The sequence below is a fragment of the Trifolium pratense genome, linkage group LG4, assembly GCF_020283565.1.
Source record: "Trifolium pratense cultivar HEN17-A07 linkage group LG4, ARS_RC_1.1, whole genome shotgun sequence".
NCBI classification, from domain to species: domain Eukaryota; kingdom Viridiplantae; phylum Streptophyta; class Magnoliopsida; order Fabales; family Fabaceae; genus Trifolium; species Trifolium pratense.
Window position 1 is genome coordinate 51,102,911 of NC_060062.1, and position 22,213 is coordinate 51,125,123.

Sequence of the window (22,213 nt, forward strand, 5' to 3'; positions counted from 1 at the left end):
ACACCAAATCTTATTGATTTGTTTTTATTGATCTAAAGATTCATATTTATTTACTTAAAATCTCACATGATCACTCATTTCACAAATCTTAGCTTACTTATTACTCTTTTTGAACATCTCCTTTCTAGTTTCACTGATTTTGGTTATCTCTTTCATAGAAGTTGTTATTATTGTTGCCCAGAGTTTTTCCCCTCTCTATCATCAGTTCTCTAACAATGAAAAAATTGTTTGAGATTTATATTATAGCTGCCTAGATATTTTCCCCCTCTCTACCATCAGTTCTCTAATAAAAAATTTAGGGTCCAGATTTGGGAATTGAAATACCAAGGGAGAGTTATAATTTAACAACAAACCCGATAGTTTTAAAAACCCAATTGTCATTCAATTGGTCTAGTGACTAAAAATTTCATCTTAAAGGAAAATAAGTGGAGTTTCAGGAGATGGGTCTTGTGGGCACATGTTAAGATATACTAAAATAGAAATTCAACATTTAATGATACAAGAAATTTAATATTTCAAAAGTCAAAATGCACAAATTAGCATTTAATAATTTCTATTTTTACTTCCTTAACATGTGCCTTAAGGGCACAAGTTAACATTCTCCCTTTTTTGTTTGCAAAATCCTAATCGTCTCTAAAGTTCGTCTTAAGGCACGAGGCACGAGACCCAACCTTTTTTGTGAATTGACTCGACTAAAATAAGTAAAATCGAAGTGATTTACATTTATATAACTTTAACAAATTTATATTTAAATATTTACTACTACAAAGGAAAATGAAATGTAAAACATAGTTTAAATTTTCCAATCAAACAAAAACTGTTTCTTATCACTTAAAAGTCATGCTAGACAATTAGTTTTTACTTTTTACAACAAAACATATATTTTTAACAAAAACAATGTTTCCCCCATGAGAAAGCAAGTTTTGAGAGCTCAAACCTACACCCAACAGGCAAACATGCACTTAATCAAAACTGTTTGAAGAGAGCAATTCTTACACCAGCAATACATCGACATAGCCAATGAAAAACTCTACATAATATTAAATTAAAAGATCATCAAGGCATGTTTTGATATTATTTTCGTATTATTTAATCTATTTATTGTATAGGAGTTGAATGACTGTATATATAATCTATTTATTGTATAGGAGTTGATTGACTGTATATATATATATATATATATATATATATATATATATATATATAGACCACTCAAAATTACTCATTCGAACATATAATCGCCTAAGCAATTCAAATAAAATTTGAAGCCTAGAAAAGCCTACAATAACAGTAAAGAACTTCGAGGGATTAAACAAATTTTACCTTCCACGTACTAGGCCACATATTCGAAGGCCTTTTCTATTAATAATCAATTAATGCATCCATTTCAGACATTCAAATATAACCACCATCAAGCCAAACTAGTAATTGAAGTACATTCATCTAAAACTTAGAATAGTTGTAGTAGAATAATGCAGAATAAAAAGGTTGACAACCTAAAACAAGATGCACAATCCCTGACAAAATATCTTGATTTACTGCCTTGATCTTGACTCAGCACGTCTAGCTTCATCTGGTGTAGAAGGAAACAGTTCCACATACCTCGATCCAATGGTCATTTTATCCTTGAACATTGCTCTCTTAGCCTCATCAGGTGAAACAAACTCTACATATGCCTCTCCGGTAGCTTTACCATCTGGGCGACATGCGATGTGTACCCTATCTTCTATCAGCTTGTAATCTTTAAAAAACTCAATAATTTGAGATTTAGTCACATTGAATGGAAGTCCACGCATCTTCAATATCTCAGTGTATTCCATTTGGTCTTTATCGCTGAACCTCTTGGACCTGGAGGGAGGAGGGCTTCCATGGTAATCGTTGTCATATATTCCTTCGTAACTGACCTCACCAGCAACAGCAGTGTAATAGTCCTGCTTCTTACACCTGAAGACTTCCACATATCTGCGACCCATGTTCTGTCGATCCCTCTGTAAAGCAAACTCAACCTGCATTGCTCCTGCAAAGACTACAAAGGCCTCTCCAGAGAAGCGTCCATTCTTGTTGACCAGCAGCACATCCACAATGGTCAGACCAGCAAAGAACTTCAAAATGTCAATGTCTGTGCAGTTAAACGGAAGCCCCCTGAGACGAACCACGGGAAAAGGAGGAGGGGGCTGGAAGCCACCAGCATATCCATAATGTTGAAAGCTGCCTGGTCCGCTGCTCACTGCGAAGTATGGATTGGATTCCATCATTCTTTGTCTCTTTGAGCCAACCTCGTACCCGTCCGAAACCCCCCCGCTTCCCAACATTGCCCTTCAAATTTCCATACCCAAAACAAAAATCCCCCACTCAACATGTTAATAAAACCAAACCCAACCCATCTTTTTCTGATACTTAATTTCAATTCCCAACGTCATAAAATTTTATCAAATATATTCGTCACAGCACCAAAAACAAAACAACATTTAAAAATAATTAAAAAGACAACCACCGAAACCAATAGTGTACCAAGGATGGACCACAAGTTTCGTAAAAAAAACATTTGATCGGTCAACATCCAAGAAACAAACCATTAGTTGGGCATACCACTGAACAAAGCATACAAGCAAAAGAACTTCAAAAAGGAAAAAAGTCATGCAAAGGAAGCAGGTGAAAGTTAATAACGGAACAATATGCCTAGTGCTAGACCAACAAAGCTCAGCAGGTTAATTAATTAATTGAAGAAAACTAAGAAAAATCAACACAAGCAAAAATAAGTTATAATATATTTCATAGTTTGAACTTTCAAGGTCAAAAGAAAGTTATGTGTGACAAAATAGTGCCTACAGACCCTAATCACATGGTAGAAAGTAGTCTAGGTAAATTGTAAATGCCCACATATTTTCCACATTTTCATTGGCAAAATTCATTGGTGGAAAACTTTTAACTAAATAAATAAAAGGGTAAAACACTATATCAGGCAGGGTATAGGATATAAATCATTTGAAATTTATGAAACACGAATACGGATAGAGACACTGATAATAATTTGACAAAACGGCATAATTCAATGTATCATGTGTCTGTATTAGGCGTACTCTGGTGTCGGACGTGTCGGTGTTTGACACAAACCACCGATACACGGTACGCTCATAGTTTGAAATAAATAGCTATAAAAGCAAAATTTAGAGAAAAATCAGAAACACAGAATTTTCCTAGCCTAGAGACCTTATGAATATTTCTATCTTTTCTGTCTTAATTCTTAGCTATAAATCATATGCAGAAACGGATGAAAATCTCAAATTTAATCAAACAACACAATATAAATTACAAAAACACATTCATATTCATATTCATAACAAGCGATAATCACAAACCAAAAATTCTCAAACAAACACTCAAATTCCCAAACACAATTACGATTCCTAATCACACGCATAAATCAAACCCCAAAATCAAAATACAAAAAGAACGATAAAAAAATAAACGAAAGATGAAGTTTAGGAGACTTACCCCCTTGGGCCGTACATGGTTCCACGATCGCTGAAGGATCGGGAAAAGGGGGAGTCGACCGACGGAGGAAAACGATAAGGATCCAGCGGTGCGATTTGTTGAATTGAAAATTGGAGTTTTGAGAAGAAAACCCTAACTAGGGTTGCACGCGTTCAACAAAGCTTCTTCACGAAACGGAACACTGTGAAAGCTTTCAAGTTTTTTTTGAGTCTCTTTATTTATTACTTATTTTTCACATTTATTCTAGATTAAATAAATAAATAAATAAATTATTATTTGTCTCTTGACCCCAAAAAAAATAAAAATAAATAGTAATATCTACCAAAACAATAAGAAAAAATATATATTAGCACTTGTTACTACAAAAAAAAATAGTACTTGAAAGAATCTAGTTCAACTTCCATAAAAAAAAACAAAATGAATCTAGTTTAACGCGTAAATATTGATATTATTAGATACAATATTTTGAAATAATTTGAGTTCGATTTTTTAAGAGAGTAACTTTTAGTCAAATTTTATTTACTTTATAATTAAAATCACAATCTTGAGAACCATAGAATTAATGAAAAAAATATTATAAGTTTTGACGCAGCGAAATAATTTAAAGTTTTTTTTTTTACAAAAGCAGAAGATTTGAAGTTAAATCTTACAATTATGTGTTAATTTTTTATGGTAATTATCATTTCTTTTACGGATAAAAAAATAATAGTATTTGTCCCAAAATTTAACAAAGGTTAAATATGTTTTTAGTCCATTTAAATATATCAAATTTCATTTTTAGTCCTATATAATTGAAAAGAAAAAAAATTGAAAAGAAAAAAAAAAGAGACTAAAATTGAAAATTGCAAATTTAGAGGACTAAAAATGAAATTTAGTATATTTAGAGGATTAAAAACATATTTAACTCTTTAGAAAATTATAAATTGAATGCCATTTTTTTAATCATTTTTATGACATTTGAGTAGTTTTTCATAAAACAAAATAGCTTCTGCATTTTTGAAAAATCTCTAAATACGAATAAATATCAAAATCAACTTTTTTAAATCCATAAGGGTTATGGTCTCTTAAATTAAAGACTTAAAATGAACATTAGAATCCCAAGTATATGGATTGTGGAATTTTATCCCCCACTTTTCTTAAGCAAGTTTAGCCCTTGTATTTCACTCTTGTAATTTTGTGGTCCTCCACCAATTTGTTCACACCAAAGTTTCATAGCAAGTGTGGTTTATTTTAAATTGAATATATGATGTTTTATTAATATTATGTTAGATTTAAAATATTTAGTTGTTGCAAGAAAGAAAAAAAATATGTTGTTAAAATTTTTGAAATATTTGGCAGTGATGTAGTTTCTTTGACTCAATCTCTCAGATATTCGAGTATGGATATGAATAATATAGCTAAGGTAATTTATACAATAGTAAAAAAATATGTAGTTGTTAAAAATTTTGAAATAATGTTCATATAAAATATGTTCTTGCATCTTTGGTTATATAAAATATTTGATTTGATGTATCAGAAATAAGGTAGTGTTTAAAAATGTTCAGTAAACTATGCACTCGATGGTCGCAACTTTTTTTTCCTAATTTTATCTTGCTCACCAGGCATTTGGTACTGACTCTCTGACTGATGCAGATTCTCTATAGTAGTCATATCACGCTATTTAATATTCCAACCATCGATTTTAATAACAAATGGCTTAGATAACACACAGACAAAATCAACTATCAACAAACTGTTAGGACGAGCAGTTACTGCGTCAAATCCAAATCCCTCCCTCACCCTTCATACTCCAAGGATGGTGAGTTGGCAACATGGGGAGGAAGACCATGATTCTCAATGTTGATGAAAGTGCCTTGACCGATCTAGGTAATGCGAGTTATGGTGGACTAATCTGGAAGCATGATGGTAATTAGGGATGGCAATAGGTGCGGGTTTGATACTACCCAAACCCACACCCATATATTCGGGTGTCACACAAACCCAAACCTAAATGTTGTTCGGGTGGGAAAATGAAACTCACACCCGCACCCGCTGGGTTCGTGTTTTTTCACCCAAACTCGAAACTCATAACCAGAACACTCATAATTGATTATCTGTTCAAACCCGACCCGAACTATATTTGATAAAACGCAAAATGTAGCATAATTTGGTAATATAGTTTGTAAATTTCAAAATAGTTTTTTTTTACTAAACAATTCATCAAATGTTATCATCACTACAACATGCACCAGTACAACATTCAAAAACTTAAAATGGAGCAAAATACATAGGGGTAAATAGGTAATTTAATATATAAACGGGTCGGTGAATGGTTTCGGGTATGGGTTTGATACTACCCAAACCCACACCCATATATTCGGGTGCCACCCGAACCTAAACCCAAACCTAGTCAACTGGGTTTCGCCCGTTGACTTGGGTTTGGGTTCGGGTGAGTCTATCGGGTTTGAGTTTTCCTGTCATCCCTAATGGTAACGTTCAACTTGGCTCATTTAGAAGTGTGGGGATACTAAATATCCTACATGCAGAGATTCAAAGTTCAAACACTTTTTGTTTTTTTTAAGAAACTAAATTAGCTCACCCAAATTGTCACTAGAGAGAATCGAACATGAGACTTTAAGGAGGAGCACACTCTCAGGTCTCAAGCCAATACCACCAGACCAACCCAAGTGGGTTGCATTCAAACACTCTTGATTGGGGCAAAATTGTGTTTGGATGCATATTACATAAAGTTTGTGTGTTAATCTAATTCTCTTCATGTTATACAGTTAGTGATGACAGACACTCTGAGATTCCATCATTATGTAAATCTCTTGCATTATATCTGGAGTTATCTCATTAAGAATTGGTCTATTTCTATTCATCATATTCTTCAAGAAGAGAACTCTTGTGTACACATTCTTGTTAAGATGATGACTATAATTGTTTAGATCAACTTGTTTTGAAGAACTCTTGTGTACACATTCTTGTTAAGATGATGACTATAATTGTTTAGATCAACTTGTTACGTTCAATGAACCGCCATCATGCCTATCATCTTCTTTATTAGGTGATGATTTTTTTTTTTTTACTTAGATGAAGTGGTAAATCCACTGAAAATAAACTCCTATAATTGTGATATCCCGGATTCGAACCCGGATCATGACGCCCGGCCTAACAATTTTGGCATTTTTTTGCTACTTGAGCTAGAACTTATGGGGTGGTGTTCTAAGTGTGCCCTTTCCTTTGCAAGGATGAATTAATAAATTTTGCTGACTCAAAAAAATGTGTCCTTTCCTTTGCAAGGACGTAGGTTTTTTTTTTATGTTACTCCAAAAAAAAATTAAATGGTCGTAACTCGTACGGTCTAACACTCTAACTCAATTACAATGTCATTGTTGTTAAGATAAACACTTTCATCCAAACTAGAACCTTTTTTTTACCGTCATACAGACTAGAACTTAAAGACTTCACAGTTGTGTATATAAATATTTCAATGAAAATATAAAATGGTACGTGTAGATTAATTCATGTAGAAAGATTTCGTAAATATATTAAATATATAGATAAATTATATATAGATCCGGATACAATAGGACCAATCCTAATAAGTAATAAATAAGAACACAAATTACACCATCTAAAACGTTACTATAAAATAAATAAATAAAATATATAAACTAAAAAAACACAAAAAACAAACAAGTAAATAAATGAATAAATAAATAAGACTAATCAAATGCATTTAAAAGACAAATCTCCTTATTTAAAGACAATTTCTTAATAAGTACCCCAAAAAAATTCAAGAAAAAAAAAAGACACAAAAGAAAGCACATCCAGAAGAGGAAATGCATATAGGAGGGACTAATTTCAAGATATACAAACCTAGTAACGTCCTGTTCTTTCCATTTTAAATCCAGAATACCAGCCATCAATCAGTCATTCTAGAGGATCACATGCGTCTATTTTTATAGATGCAAGTTTCAAACTACAGACATTATGGTTGAAGAAAAATCTTCAAACCAAGAAACCGTGTAGAAACTGGCTCATGTGCGTCTATTTGCTATACTTGAATTTACAAATAAATCTGCTAACCCTCGAAGATACTGCTAGCCAAGGTATTATGCCAACCTGCAATGATATATCAGATCAGATTCAATGACAATCACAAACTATTGGACACTTTCGTATATGTTCTCTTTTATCGATACCAAATTAATGGGGCGGATGAATTTCTTCATATAGTATACTACAGAAAATTATCAAAATTTACCAACTTTACTACTGAAGATAAAGGTGGTGGAGCTACAATGTACTAGTCTGATGCAGGTTAAAATTGCTTCCAGTAGGATTGTATATGCAGTTTGTGTCTGCAAACTGTTTTAAGTACTTGAGTAACACCAATTCAAAACTACCTCTCAGAACCAGTTGACGATGAGGGTGCAGGTCTTTATTTGTATAAAGTACACTAGGCTGGCAGTATAGTTTAGTACACAATAAAGTGCACAGACAGAAATATCCTCTGCACATAAATGATGTGCACACATAATGCAACTAGTACTTACCCTCAAGGTGGAATGAAGGTACAGATCTTACCTAACTGGTCCCCACTTCTTACATGTCTAGTAGATACATGTACTTGTTGCATCCTTTCCCAAGTTATGTACGCTCTTTCATAGAACCTTGGGTTAGAGGCAATGTGGATAGAAGCCTCATTTTCTCATTAAAGTTTCATAAGAGGAGAATTCTTGAGCCCAAATTCGGACTATAGACAATACACCCATAATAACTCACAAGTTTGAGTCATTGGCCAATAGTTGGACTCTGGTTGATCTTGCTACTGCATTTTGTTTCTTGTTTTTGAGGGGTCAAATTTCCTATAAGGATCACACAATAACTGGTTTCATTTTTTGATTGATAAGACATCGACCCTAAGTCTGCATTCTACATCAAAATATCCTACTCCATGTAGCTACTGTATTTACAAAAAACCCCACAACTCAAAGCTCATTTCAAATAGCTCGAGATTTGGAAAACTGCTTTGCAACAAGACTTAGAGGAGATAACACAAATGGATTTACGACACTTATTGGGAAAGCAGTGTCTGACTGGGCATGTCTCAGTGAGATAATTGAGTATTAACTGAACTTGTGTACCTTTCTAAACCAAATCATTTGAAATGAGTTTCGCATTATAGTGTCACAATGGGCCTGTTTGTTTCAGATTTTTCACCAAAAAAATCTATTTTTTTATCTTACTTGTTTTTGTTTCAGATTTTTTCAAAAATCATTTTAGTAAAAAAATCATTTTTTTCATCAAAATGAGAATCTATTTTCAATAGTTTTTATCAAAATCCATTTTTTTTATCATTCATCATCCCTCACCATCTTAAAAAAATAGATTTTAATGATTGTAAACAAACGGCAAATAGCTTTAGATTTTTTTCAAAATCTCTACAAAAAAAATGATTTTCTTGAAAATGATTTTTTTCAAAAAAAATCATTTTTTTTAAATATCAAACAAACAGGCCCAATGTCTAGTTCCCAGCCAACATGCTAATTTGATGGAGATCAAGAACATAATTCCACTACGAGAGGAAAATCTCTTTTCAATTCCTACGAAGTGCTTCAAATGGCCTAGATCTTCTGTTTAAAAATTGGTTTGAAAGATGCTCTTGAAATTCTGCTATGCCAAACGTGTTGTTCCCGAATTATTACTATAGTCAGCCTCAAACATAGGATAGGATAACAAATTTTCAGGTCATATCTCATCCAATGTAGGATTCTTAACACACACACCTCACACTCAGGACTGAACATCTAAAGCATGACCTGGATAGCAGGTGGCCCAGCGGATCTTGGATAGGCTCTAATACCATCATAAAATTTGTGTTGGACCTAACTCAATCCATACAAAACCAGTTTATAAGGTGAGGACTACCCAGCCCATATAAAAAAAATTGCAGGTCATGTCTCATCCAATTTGAAACTCTTAACAGCTATTTTATTGGAAAGCTCCAAATCTTCATTTGACAGCAATGAAGGTTTTTAAATCTTTAGAAATTTAGGTTATTCATGAGAGCGTTACAACTCACAAGCTAAATCAAATCCTTGCTCAAAAGAAAAAGCTCAGACCGGCACATTCAATGATTAGGACCTCAATAGGCAGCATTTGCTTTGAAAATTGCTTCTTTATACAATAACGTCAATTATAATACAGACGAATACTAGCAATTACTCACCATAATATTGTTATTTTGAACTCCACCAGTCCTCCAAGATAATAATCTCCCTGCAGAAGAGTGTAAAGTAAGTTCAGCACACACACAAAAACAGTGTTTTCTTCTTTCAACATTAAAAAGCAATAAGCCAATGCCATTTGTCAGCTAGGTTATTTGGACAGAATCCCAACAACCCAGCATGTTTTATTCAAATGGGGGACAGAGTTTATAGTGTAATCTAGTAGAATTGAAGTGTCAATCATAATTGCATTACCAAATGGTTGCACGAGTTGTTGAGATATGCTAGCTACAGGAGAACTCCAAAACCAGATAAGCAAAATTAAATATGTTAAAACCTACAAGGCACAACCACATATGTATCTTATCAGCCTCCTCAAAGAAATATGTAAACCTAAAAATCAAATTTTATATCAGGAAATACCTTTGAGAAGAGCAGAACATTTGAATACAAAGTTGTGTCCTTATCCTGTAAATCTTGACCTGGATATTAAATATTTAAATGTTATGCAACTAAATTTTTTATAAATGCTAGATTTGTAGAGCAGGAAAGACAGAGAAACTAGAGTACTGCTACAATTCCAGCACTGTTTTAAGAACTACCATGCATGTTGATTTGTGTTACGACCAAGATGAGAGTGCAGGAACAAATAGGCAATTAGCAAATCAGTTTCCCAAACACATTATGTAAAGAGTAATGTTATGAAAATATAGGAAATGGAATGGAAGGAATGTGACGTGTGTGTGTGGCAGAGTGAGGGGCTGAACAACGTGTGTGACACCTTCTGCTGTGAGAGAGAGAGAGAGAGAGAGAGAGAGAGAGAGAGAGTGATAGCATTTACTTGTGCAGAGGGAGAACTATCTCTTCTCTAAGGAGCTTTGATCTAGGATTACAGGGGTTCATCTTCTGAAATAATTCAATAATACTATTTTTTTTGTTCTTTCTTAACTCAGGTTCCTATCCATTTGTAGTAAGAATTGATGTTGAGATTACTGAAGTTCTATTAACCAACTTTTTCTCTATTTTGTTATCTATTTGTCTCTCCCCCAAAAATCCTCCCCTATTCTTCTGTTTGTCTAACATGACATAGTATAAGGCTAAATATCCTCCCAAAACAAAGACAAACGATCAAAAGGATCATAAAGAAAAAATGAAAAACATCAACTCATGAGGGGCACTCCTATCATTTCCGTGTGTGATAAAGAAACATTCCTTAGAAAAATACAAAGAGGGTCAGCATTAAAGACCGAATACATTAGTTTTTCTTTGATATTACTATCTCTTTCGCAGAAATGAGAATGTTATGCTAGGGACGTGGTTAAACAGTGTTGCACAATCAGAATGTTACAATAGGTAAATCGATATACAACACAAGATAGGATTAAAAATGAAATTATAAGAAAGAAATTTGGGGTAGCTCCTATTGTAGAAAATATGGTAGAGTTTCGATCTTATTTGGTTTGGACATGTGTTTAGACCCATAAAAGGACTAGTAAGCAAGGTAGGCTAGATGAAAGATAGTCCATTAGGTAGATGGAGACTAAGGAAAACTATAACTTTTTTATTTAGGTATCATAGCAACAATTTATTTCATAAAAGACTCCAAATTGTAGCTATGTAATATGGCAATCCGCATTTATATAGAATGCAACATGTGAAATGACTTGCAACAGGAAATAACTCACACTTTGCAAGTTCCTTCTCCTTTGCAGCTGCCTGTCTTTTGAGTTTTGCTCCTTGTGCAAAGGTGGATGGCCTGAGAGGACAAAAAAATTAATCATGTACTGTACTACCTCCGTCCCAAAACAATGGTCCTTTACGCATACCAATGCATAATTTGAATCATTAGTATTTTTAGTTTTCTTTCATGAAAAATTATAAAAATTTAATATTGTGAAAATATTCATTGAGACAAATCAAACAAGGTCTTATTTGCTAATATTTGTCTTTATACATTAGTAAAAAAAAAATACGGTCAAAATGAATGTCTAACAGTCAACAGAGACAATTGTTTTGGGACGGAGGGAGTATCTCTCACAAACATACTGCGATGAAAATAAATGGTGTTTCAAGTTTCACCAAATAACTTGGTTGAATCTGTACAACAAGGGCCAACTACATCTAATAGGAAAAAATATTGTGTTGTTGTATTGTTTGATTCTATACTCTTCATGTCTCTGAACTATGTTTCATGATTTAAATATATTATGGTTTTCAATTAAAGTCACATCAATGTCTGAGTACCATACATCTTCCTTAGTAATCATATTGATAGTGATACTTCTCTGCCAGACTGTCATTAATCCCCTTCAATATATCATCCTCGAAACCCATAGTTTGAGTGTTTGACTTCTAATTTTACAGCCAAAATGTTTGAAACATAGGGCATAATGCGCATTTGTACAAAACCATATGTTTACCCTCTAACTTTCAATGACCAGTTGGCCACATACTAACCTACAGTCAGCCTTGTGCAAGCTCTAATATTAAGACCAACATAAACTATAATTAACCCTTGCCAACTTGCAAAATGCACACACATAACAAGTAAAATAGCCCAAACAAGATTATGTCCATGATAGCTGCATATTTAGAATGGGTTTTTTTTATCATTGGGGGATGGGCTCTAACATTTGATTCAGATCATATAGTAGAGTTTTATGTATATGAGGAGTGCTAGAAACACACTCTCTCCTATCGGTTGAAATTCATATGTATTCCACTAAATCATGTACACCCCACACAAAATTAGTGGGACTCATGAATTTCAACCCAATAAAAGTGTGAGTATTGAAAATAGTGTATTAGAGTATATTGCTAGCATAATTCTATATAGATATATCAATATCAACTAACAAATGCAGCGTAGTGGAAATTAGGGATGGAATAGAATTACAGTATACCATCATTAAGATATTTTACAAAAATATGAGGAAAATCTCCATTACATTGTTTGGGGAGTAAAGTAATTGTGAAATAATAAGTTGGTTTCATCCCAAAATACAGAATTTAGGGGGGAAGAAAAACAAGGTATTGAATGGGATGGAATGGAATAGAATGAAATAGATTCCAACAAGTTCCACCATGCTTCAAACAATGGAAACTAATGTCATTCCATACCATCCCTTTGCTGTAATCTAAACAGCTCAAATGCTTAAGCATTTCAGACTCTTAAATCCTGAAGTAACAGTGCATTTGCTCTAAGTAAAGTGGAAGAAAGATGGTTTTTTCAACTTCGGAACTAAAAAGTTGACACAAACAACAATTAAACAGAAATATCATAACCAATTGAATTTGGGATCTAAGGAAAACCAGTTCCTTTTCATAGAAGGAGACAGCGGTTGCTAAAGCATGGGTTACTTACTGTGACAGGGAGCTTGCCTCCTTCAAAAGTTCTTTTATTTCTGCACGCAACTTAATTTCTTTTTCCTTCTCAGATCCACTCTGTAGCAAAAGCATACGACTAAAAGAAATTAGTAACATAATCACCGGTCAGTGTCTTAGAGAATATCTCCACCAAGCACGAGAAAGCCAATAGGCACTTAAAATATTACTATAGAAAAGTGTAGACAATCACTAGGGCATTATGCACAGGTTCAATTTTTGTCTGATTAAAATACCACGCTTTTTTCATGGATATTTAATTAATGGCATTTGACCCCAAGTGTGATCTAGTAACACAAACATTAACCTATGCAACAGCCTCAACTCTATCTCATTGAATGATTCACCGTTTTCTTAGTACCCATGCTTTAGAGGTTATTAAAGGGCGGCTATAGTGTCGCTATAGCATTGTGTAGCGGAATTTGAATAAACCACTATTCTCTGCTAAGCGCCGTTAATAGATAACAAAACTATCCTATATCTTACATTAAAAACAACAGCATAAAAGCATGGAGTTAAACAAGTTTTGAAATGTGAAAACCATTGTCCTACTGCATAAACATATAGTTTTCAATTCCAAAATCCTATAATAATAAACTGCAAAGTGAATAAATTATCATGCAAATCAAAAACCAAAGTTCCAATTAAGCAAGGTAAACCACAAACATATAAAAAAAAAAAAAAAAAAGTAAATGCATTTTGAGAATAGGTTGTAAATTGAAGATAACCACCTTCTTGAGATGATCAATCCAATGAGAAGCAAACTGAAAAGCGAGAACGATGAGAAATACGAAAGGAGCTGCTAAAGATCTTTGATGTTCTTCAATTGCTATGTCTCCTTCCATCATTGATTCAATTCGAAAATAGCTATTTAAGGGAACAAAATAGATCAATAATCAAAATTTCTTACCTAGAGACAAAAAGATTGATAATTTAGGGTTGTTTGTGAGAAAGAAGATCAAAATTGGGGATTGGAAATCAAAAACTGAAAATTGAAAAGTTGCAAAGACAAATTTAACCACGAGGTTAGACAGACAAGACTGTGATTATTAGGATACTAAATTCAGGCGCGTGAGAGAGTAAGTCGTATCTCTCACCTGTGAACAACTGACTTTCAACCGTTGGATGAGTTAAACGGCTGTGATGCTGTATCTGAATTACTGATGTTGTAGCAGGTGAATAATACTAAAAACAATTTTCACTTTTCTTTTTTCTTTCCCTTTACACTCTATCTTCTCCAACTCTAAGATCTCTTTCACGACTGGCCTCTTCCTCTCTCTCAGTTCTCTTTAATTCGCCGGCTACCATCCACCGGCCACCGGCGTCGTATTTTCCGGTAGTTCTCCTTAACGCCGCAACTCTCTCACTCTCTCCGGTCGTTGTTGTCACTTTCGCATATCTCTTACAGAAGCGGTGATGGTGGTGGAGGTCAGATTAGATCTAATTGATTTTAACGATGGCGGTGGAGGTCGGTCGGCGACGATGATGGTGGTATGGACGGTGGTTGTGGATGGTGTGGTGGTGGTGGTGGAGGTTAAAATCACAACAAACGCGCTCTGTTTTTATTTTGTTAATTTTTTATTTTTGTTTTTTATGTTGAAATTCCAAAACAAAATCAAGCAAATATAAGTATTATTCACCTGCTTACAACATTAGAAATTCTCCTCTCTCCGGATACACCATCACAGCCGTTTAACAGATCCAATGGTTAAAAGTCGGTTGCTCATGAGTGAGAGATACTACCTGCTCTCTCACGCTAGCCCCCGCCCTAAATTCATTGTTTATTGATGGTTAGTAATTTTATTTTATTTTTTTCAAGAAACCTAGTGTCAACTCACACATTTAATCGTAGAGAAGTGTTGAATTCGGGGTTCGAATTCCGACCACTCTAATAATATATCTCAATAATTACAATTTGAGCTACATTTATTGAGACAATTTTATTATTATTTTATTGATACTTTATTTTTTCTCATTTATGAAATTAGTTGTTTCATTTTAAAATCATTCGGGTTTTTTTTGTACAATAGAGGACAAAGCTCAAGAAAAAAACTACATCATTATAACTTCACATTTCTAGGCATGCAAGCTCCAGAAATATCATCAAAGAGAATTTGTTGCAGCTCACTCGGAACAAACTCCAAAATGATCAAATTCGAATGATCCAACATAGTGCTAGAGTTAGCAAGCCAATCAGCACTCCGACTTCCTTCGCGCCAGTTATGGTTGATTCGCACATGTCAATTCTTATTTAGCAGCTTCATGATACGTTGAACTAAAATTGGGATATTCCCATTAAACTTGAAATCGCCAGAGATCATGTCAATCAATATCTTTGAGTCACTTTCCACTATAAGATGAGAAAATCGTTCCCTCCAAGCCATGTCCAAACCCAAATACAAACCCCACATCTCAGCATGTAATGCATCACAAGTTCCAATCTTCTTGGTGTAGCCTTTAATCCATCTACCATCTGAATCTCGAAAAAGACCACCGCAACCAACAACCTCTCCCTTATTCTTGCATGCACCATCGCTGTTGAGTTTGACCCATCCTTCGCCTAGTCGCTTCCATCCTATGTAGATAGTGTCCTTCAATTTAGCCCTCTATGGAGAGACTTCATTGTGGAGTCTTCAATATCTTTAATGAATTTCTAGATCAATACAGTTGGATTATTCGGCCTTCTAAAGTCAGCTTCAAAGATAATTATTTCTCCACTTTCATAAATACCAGCATGTTGTCATAAAGGTGGTCTTCTATTGAATTAAATTTTTATACTTAATACAATCAGATAATGTAAATTCATTCAAGTGGATTAGTTATTTACATTTCATTAATTAGATTACAAAAAGAAAATTCTAAAATTGAAACCGAAATTTTTAATGAGTTTTCTTGTAATTTTATGACTTTTGATCATTCAATATGATCAAGTTGTATGTCGTGTCACTTAAATATGTTAAATCACCACTATTTTTAAATATAATAAGATGATGGAGGGTCCTGTTAAGCGTTTCCGAAATTAAGGGTAGGCTTTGCTGAGTGGGTCCACCTTTGAATTCTAGGATGATGACCTATTTGGTTGTTTCCTGGGGTTTCAAAGTCGGTCTCTTGTTTCAGTGATTCAGACCATTTACCTTTGTGGATCTCCGATTTAGAGTTATTCTAAGACTCAAACCTATTTTCCAAACAAACAAAAAAATTAAATATGGATATTTTTCTTGTTTTTTATAAACAAAGTGTGGGTTTTTCGTGTGCGTTTTAAGTTCTAAATAGTAAATAATGATAAATGGTATCTTTGAGATATTTAATTTTGTCATTTTCATTATATTTGACATATTTTATATTATTGCTATTCTTCAACGCTTATGGAAGTTTATGATTATTTTCTTATACATCCTCAATAATATATATATATATATATATAAGTCTCATGTATTTCTGCTGCGTGTAACCTAACTATTTCTCAAATGTGTGTGACTATAATTGTAGCATTTGAGTTTTTTGAGTGAGTTATTAAACTTTTTATATATATAGTCTCATATTCTATTTTACTCTTTAATTAATTGACTTAAATCTATTTTAATACTAGATATCGGGATGTTACAGGTAAGAAACAATTTACCCTTTAATTAATTGACTTAAATTTATTTTAAATTATATAAATTTACTATATAAAATTTCTTAACATGACATCACTATCCCTAAAAATAAATACATAAAGCAAAAACAACGGTTGTTGAAGTTGTTTATACTTTAACATTTGTACTTTAATTTAATTTAACATTTGTACTTAAATCCAGATAGGAGATAAATCAAAATTCACTTATTTTGCAGGGGTAAAAAACAATTTACCTTTTAATTAGTTGACTTAAATCTATTTTAAATTATATAAATTTACTATTTTAAATTTCTTAACATGACATCACTACCCCTGAAAATAGATGCATAAAGCAAAAACAACAGTTGTTGAAGTTGTTTGTACTTTAACCTTTGTACTTTAATTTAACATTTGTACTTAAATTTAGATATGAGATAAATGAAAATTCACTTATTTTGCAGGGATAAAAAACAATTTACACTTAAATCTATTTTAAATTATACAAATTTACTATTTTAAATTTCTTAACATGACATCACTATCCTTGAAAATAGATGCATAAAGCAAAAACAACAGTTATTTAAGTTGTTTGTACTTTAACATTTGTACTTTAATTTAATTTAACTTTTGTACTTAAATCTAGGTAGGAGATAAATGAAAATTTACTTATTTTGCACGGGGAAAAAACAATTTACCTTTTAATTAGTTGACTTAAATCTATTTTAAATTATACAAATTTACTATTTTAAATTTCTTAACATGACATCACTACCCCTGAAAATAGATGCATAAAGCAAAAACAATAGTTGTTAAATTAAGTCAATAACCATGTGATCGATTGGAGTATAATACTAGAGACTCAATCTCACTCATATAATGATAAGCCTTTTATATATAATCATCATAATCTTTTATATGAATGTTTACTTTGTTTATAATTTTTTTTTTATGATTTTATTTGTTATAAGGAGATTTTGTATTATAAATTGGTAAGTGAAAATTAGCAATCTCCTTAATTCTAAATGCAGAATGTGAAATCCAAGTCTTATTAATTAATAAAAATATGCCATTGAAAAGTTATGTATATCTGATCTCCGTTAAATTTTCTTCCTATTGGATCAAATACGCCTTTGTATTCTTGAGCCTCCTCAAGAGGCTTACAAACTATTTTTCTTCGCTACAAATTCACTCAATCTAGTGTAAAAGAAAGAGTTGAGAAGATTACAATGAGTATGAAGGTTTGGATAGTTAAGTATAAAATATTTTGAGATCCAGTCACACAAATACTCGTTGTTAGTGAAGAAATAGTTGTGGAGTGAAATTTTTTGTATCATACTTTGAATTTTTTTTTCCCTTTAAAAACTATTAGGCAAGTTTTGACTATCAATATGAAACAATTTCTTCAAGATCAAATTTGACAATAAAGTTAATTGTATTAATGAATAGTGGTTGATGGATAATTTTTTTTTGTCATTACTTGATAGAAAAATTAGAATCTTGAGCACTACATTAAGTTTGAGTAAGACTCATAGCTAGGATAAAAAAATTAGAATGTTGAGCTTTGTATAGGTGATATGATCCTTATAACTAATGAAAAATTTTGTGTAAAGATGTGGTGTCAAATTTAATATTGAGTTGTGTTGCTTAATTTTTTCAGCCTTTATCACAATTTTACTCGTGGCGCCTAGGTAAAGTAATATTAATACAATACACATAACTGCAGCTACTACTAAATTTGATTGTGGCTAATATTTAGCAAAATTTAGTTTAACCATCATCATGGTCATTGTTTCGGATTAGACTAAAGCCCACTACAACAAGGGCCCAATACACTTGAGGTCCAAGTAACCCCTTATGTACAAGACACGTGTAGACTTGCATGACACATGGCTTTAGCCAATAGCAATCCAGTATAGTACAAAAATAATTCTTTATTGCTATTCCTTATTCCACTAATGTAGTAGAATTGCCACTTTTCATGTATATTCATGCAAGGTTTAGCCTATAAATATGCCTATTCATCAAGCATCTAAGGTACACACATTTCACCCAATTTTACACTCAATTCTCTTGATCAAATACTGACTTGAGCGTCAGAGTACTAATATTTTTGCAGGTAAATTTCCCCTCTGTGCCTGGAGCCCTCAACCACCTCAACAAACACCTTAGCCTTGGCAAAGGAGTTGTTCCGTTTTGCCCGTTTAGAGCAGTCACCGTGACTACTATATTTCGTTATGGTATATAATCTTCAATTTTGAAACGATTTTACCATGGTTAAACACACTTATTTTTCTGTCGTTCCCATTTTTTTGGGTTAAATATGCTTTTGGTCCCTATAGTTTGACAGAAATTTCGTTTTAGTCTATGAAGTTTGTTTTCACATTTTTTAGTCCCTGAAGTTTCTTCACTCAATGTTTTTAGTCCCTACTTTTCATTCAACTTGTGTATATCATTCGAAATTTTAATTTTTTCCTGCGGTCATGTTTAGTACTCCACCCGTCCCAAAATATAAGAGCTAGTTTGACTAATGCATGTATGCCAACGCACAATTTTGATCACTAATATCTTTAATTCTCTATTAGTAAAAATTATAAAAACTTGATATTTTGAAAATACTCATCAAAACAAATCAAATCAAACAAGATCTTATATGATAATATTTATATCCATATATTATTAAAAAATATGGTCAAAGCAAGATAAATGAATAATGTCATTTAGTCAAATTACCTCTTATATTTTGGGACGGAAGAAGTACATTATATGAATCTCTGTTACAAAAGTTAAATTTTTTTTAACAAGAGATAAATTAAATATGAATTTTTTAGTGTTTTGCACATAAAAATTCATAAATAATTCATCTTTATGTTAAAAAAATCTAAATTTTTATCGGGGATATTCTCATAATATTATAAACATGAATATAAAAGATCATAAAAAAATGTGAAAGTATACAATAATTTGATTAAAAGTAAGGACTAAAAACCTTGAGTGAAGAAACTTCAGAGACTAAAAAGTGTGAAAACAAACTTCAATGACTAAAACGAAAATTCTGTAAAACTATAGGGAGCAAAAACATATTTAACCTTTTTTTTTTGTTAAAAGTGGTCTCAATTTATTTAAACAAAACATAAAATAAAAATATCCTTAACCATTTACAAAAGCATGTTAATTATTCAAATATGAGTAATAGAAAACTTTAAATAATTTTTAAAAAAGTTAATAAATCCAAGCATTTACTACTTTACTTTTTTTTTTTGTTGAATACTATTATTATATTATCAAAAAGTTTGTAACTGTTGCAAAAATAAAAATAAAAAGAAAAAAGTTTCAAATTATATCATAAAAATAATCACACAATTAATATTGTTGAATAATATACTATGGAAAGCCTTGAAGGCGAATAAATATTGTATTTGCATGAATCTATACATAATTTCAAAAAGAAAAGCAAATTTTTTATAAAATTTCAATCCTCGCATACTTATTACAGTAGTAAATTATCTAGATACTATAATTCTTACAAAATTTAAAAGTGACATTTACAACTAAAAAATGCTAGTTGAAAATTAATTACACATACACCAAATACCAAATTGGTCTATCTAGAAAATTAGCTACACATACACCAATATCAAATTGGTCTATCTATATAGAAAACAGCAAGACTTTATTCACAACAAAAAATTAAAACAATCGATTTTTCTTTGGTTAAACACCATTTTTTTGTTGGCACTATTTTTGTTCGTAGTTAAAATTGGTCTCAAAGTTCTTAAAAAAAAATAGTCTATCAAAATTTTTAACCAAAAAAATAATAATAGTCTATCAAAATTTGTGTAATATTGAGAAAATTAAATAATTTAAAAATTAATAAAACAAGACGTTTACTCACTTATTTTTTTTGTTCAATATCTTTATTATATAATACTATAACAATATATAAAGGGGATAGGGGAGTTTGGGCTGGCTTTTTGTTTGGTCCATTTTGCCCTTCACTATCATTTGAAATAACACTTAACAATAATACCAACAATACCCTTAATTTTTTTTTAGTAACAACAAAAATCTTTTATTAACAAACTCACAATAACACTATAACAATATATAAAGGGGATAGGGGAGTTTGGGCCGACTTTTTGTTTGGTTCATTTTGCCCTTCACTATCATTTGAAATAACACTTAACAATAATACCAACAATACCCTTGATTTTTTTTTAGTAACAACAAAAATCTTTTATTAACAAACTCACAATAACACCATAACAATATATAAAGGGGATAGGGGAGTTTGGACCGACTTTTTGTTTGGTTCATTTTGCCCTTCACTATCATTTGAAATAACACTTAACAATAATACCAACAATACCCTTAATTTTTGTTAGTAGCAATAAAAAAAATTATTAACAAACTCACAATAACATAAGACATATCTTTTTTTTCGACATAAGTTAGACACGGGCAGACGCGCTTGCCTGACCCGCTAGTATTAAATAAAGATTCTAAATGTTTCTTCAAAAAATACAAAGAAATATTTTTATAATTGTATTAGAAAAATATAGTTACTAATTTTTAATAATACAATATATTAATAAAATCATCTTGAAATATCTATGTTCATGAATCAATACTTCTTTTTGAAAAGAAAAACATCTTTTTTTTGTCAAGGAAAAAAATCTTTTTATAATAGTCGAACTCACTCATACCTGTTACAGTAATCAAATATTTTATATACTATAATTTTTATAAAATTTAATGCCATAAAATCACTTGATTTTTTTTTGTTACAATCACTTGATTTTCTAGATCCTACATGAATGGTAAACCAATAATGTGACATTTAAAGCAATGTTTTAAAAACCGAACCGGACCGGCCAGTCCGACCGGTTCGACCGCGAACCGGTGCCCTCGGCGGTCCGGACGACTAGCAAGAACCGCTAGTCAGTGGAACCGGTCAAAAACCGGTGTGAACCGGTATGAACCGGTGTGAACCGGTGTGAACCGGTGAACCGGAAAAACCGGCCGGTTTTTCTCTCACTTAAAAAAAAAAAAAAAAAACTGATTTTTTAATTAAAAAAAATGATGGATTGAAATTGAAAGGTTAAAAAATCAAAAATCTTTCCTTTCCAACCATAGACTCAAACACGTGAAAAAATTATATGAACGGTTCAATATAAACGGTTCAATAACGGTTGAACCGATCCGACCGGTTGACCCTTGAACCAGTTGTCACAACGGTTCGACCTCCGGTCCGGTTCTTAAAACATTGATTTAAAGTTAAAAAATGTCAGTTGGAAATTAGTCACACATACACCTAAAAAATGACAATAATGTGACATTTACTCATTTACTATTTTTTGTTGAATACCTTTATTATATTATTATACTATATTAAATAAAAATTCTAACTGTTTCCAAAAAAATACAAAGAAATATTTTTATAATTATATCATAAAAATATAGTTACCATTTTTTAATAAAATAGTATATTAATAAAATCCTCTTGAAATATCTATGTTCATGA

General features: G+C 31.9%; 2 protein-coding genes across 3 annotated transcripts; both read right to left on the reverse strand.

Moving 5' to 3' along the window:
* Window positions 1-1,317: 1,317 nt before the first annotated feature.
* LOC123882459 (heterogeneous nuclear ribonucleoprotein H) lies at window positions 1,318-3,708 on the reverse strand. Of its 2 annotated transcripts, none has more exons than XM_045931319.1 (2): window positions 3,496-3,708; window positions 1,318-2,316 (listed from the first exon to the last, which is right to left on the reverse strand). In XM_045931319.1, the coding sequence occupies exons 1-2, from the start codon at window positions 3,510-3,512 to the stop codon at window positions 1,536-1,538; spliced, it is 798 nt and encodes a 265-aa protein (XP_045787275.1). In that variant the 5' UTR covers window positions 3,513-3,708; the 3' UTR covers window positions 1,318-1,535. The 2 variants fall into 2 exon arrangements, with proteins under 2 accessions (XP_045787275.1, XP_045787276.1); XM_045931320.1 differs by having other exon boundaries at window positions 1,318-2,227; window positions 3,496-3,627.
* Window positions 3,709-7,170: 3,462 nt separating this feature from the next.
* Window positions 7,171-14,730, reverse strand: LOC123924527 (protein GET1-like). Its single transcript, XM_045977454.1, has 8 exons — window positions 14,192-14,730; window positions 13,826-13,961; window positions 13,075-13,154; window positions 11,396-11,466; window positions 10,134-10,192; window positions 9,966-10,047; window positions 9,713-9,762; window positions 7,171-7,602 (listed from the first exon to the last, which is right to left on the reverse strand). Exons 2-8 carry the CDS (start codon window positions 13,940-13,942, stop codon window positions 7,528-7,530), a joined length of 534 nt encoding a protein of 177 aa, XP_045833410.1. The 5' UTR covers window positions 13,943-13,961; window positions 14,192-14,730; the 3' UTR covers window positions 7,171-7,527.
* Between the last annotated feature and the right edge of the window lie 7,483 nt (window positions 14,731-22,213).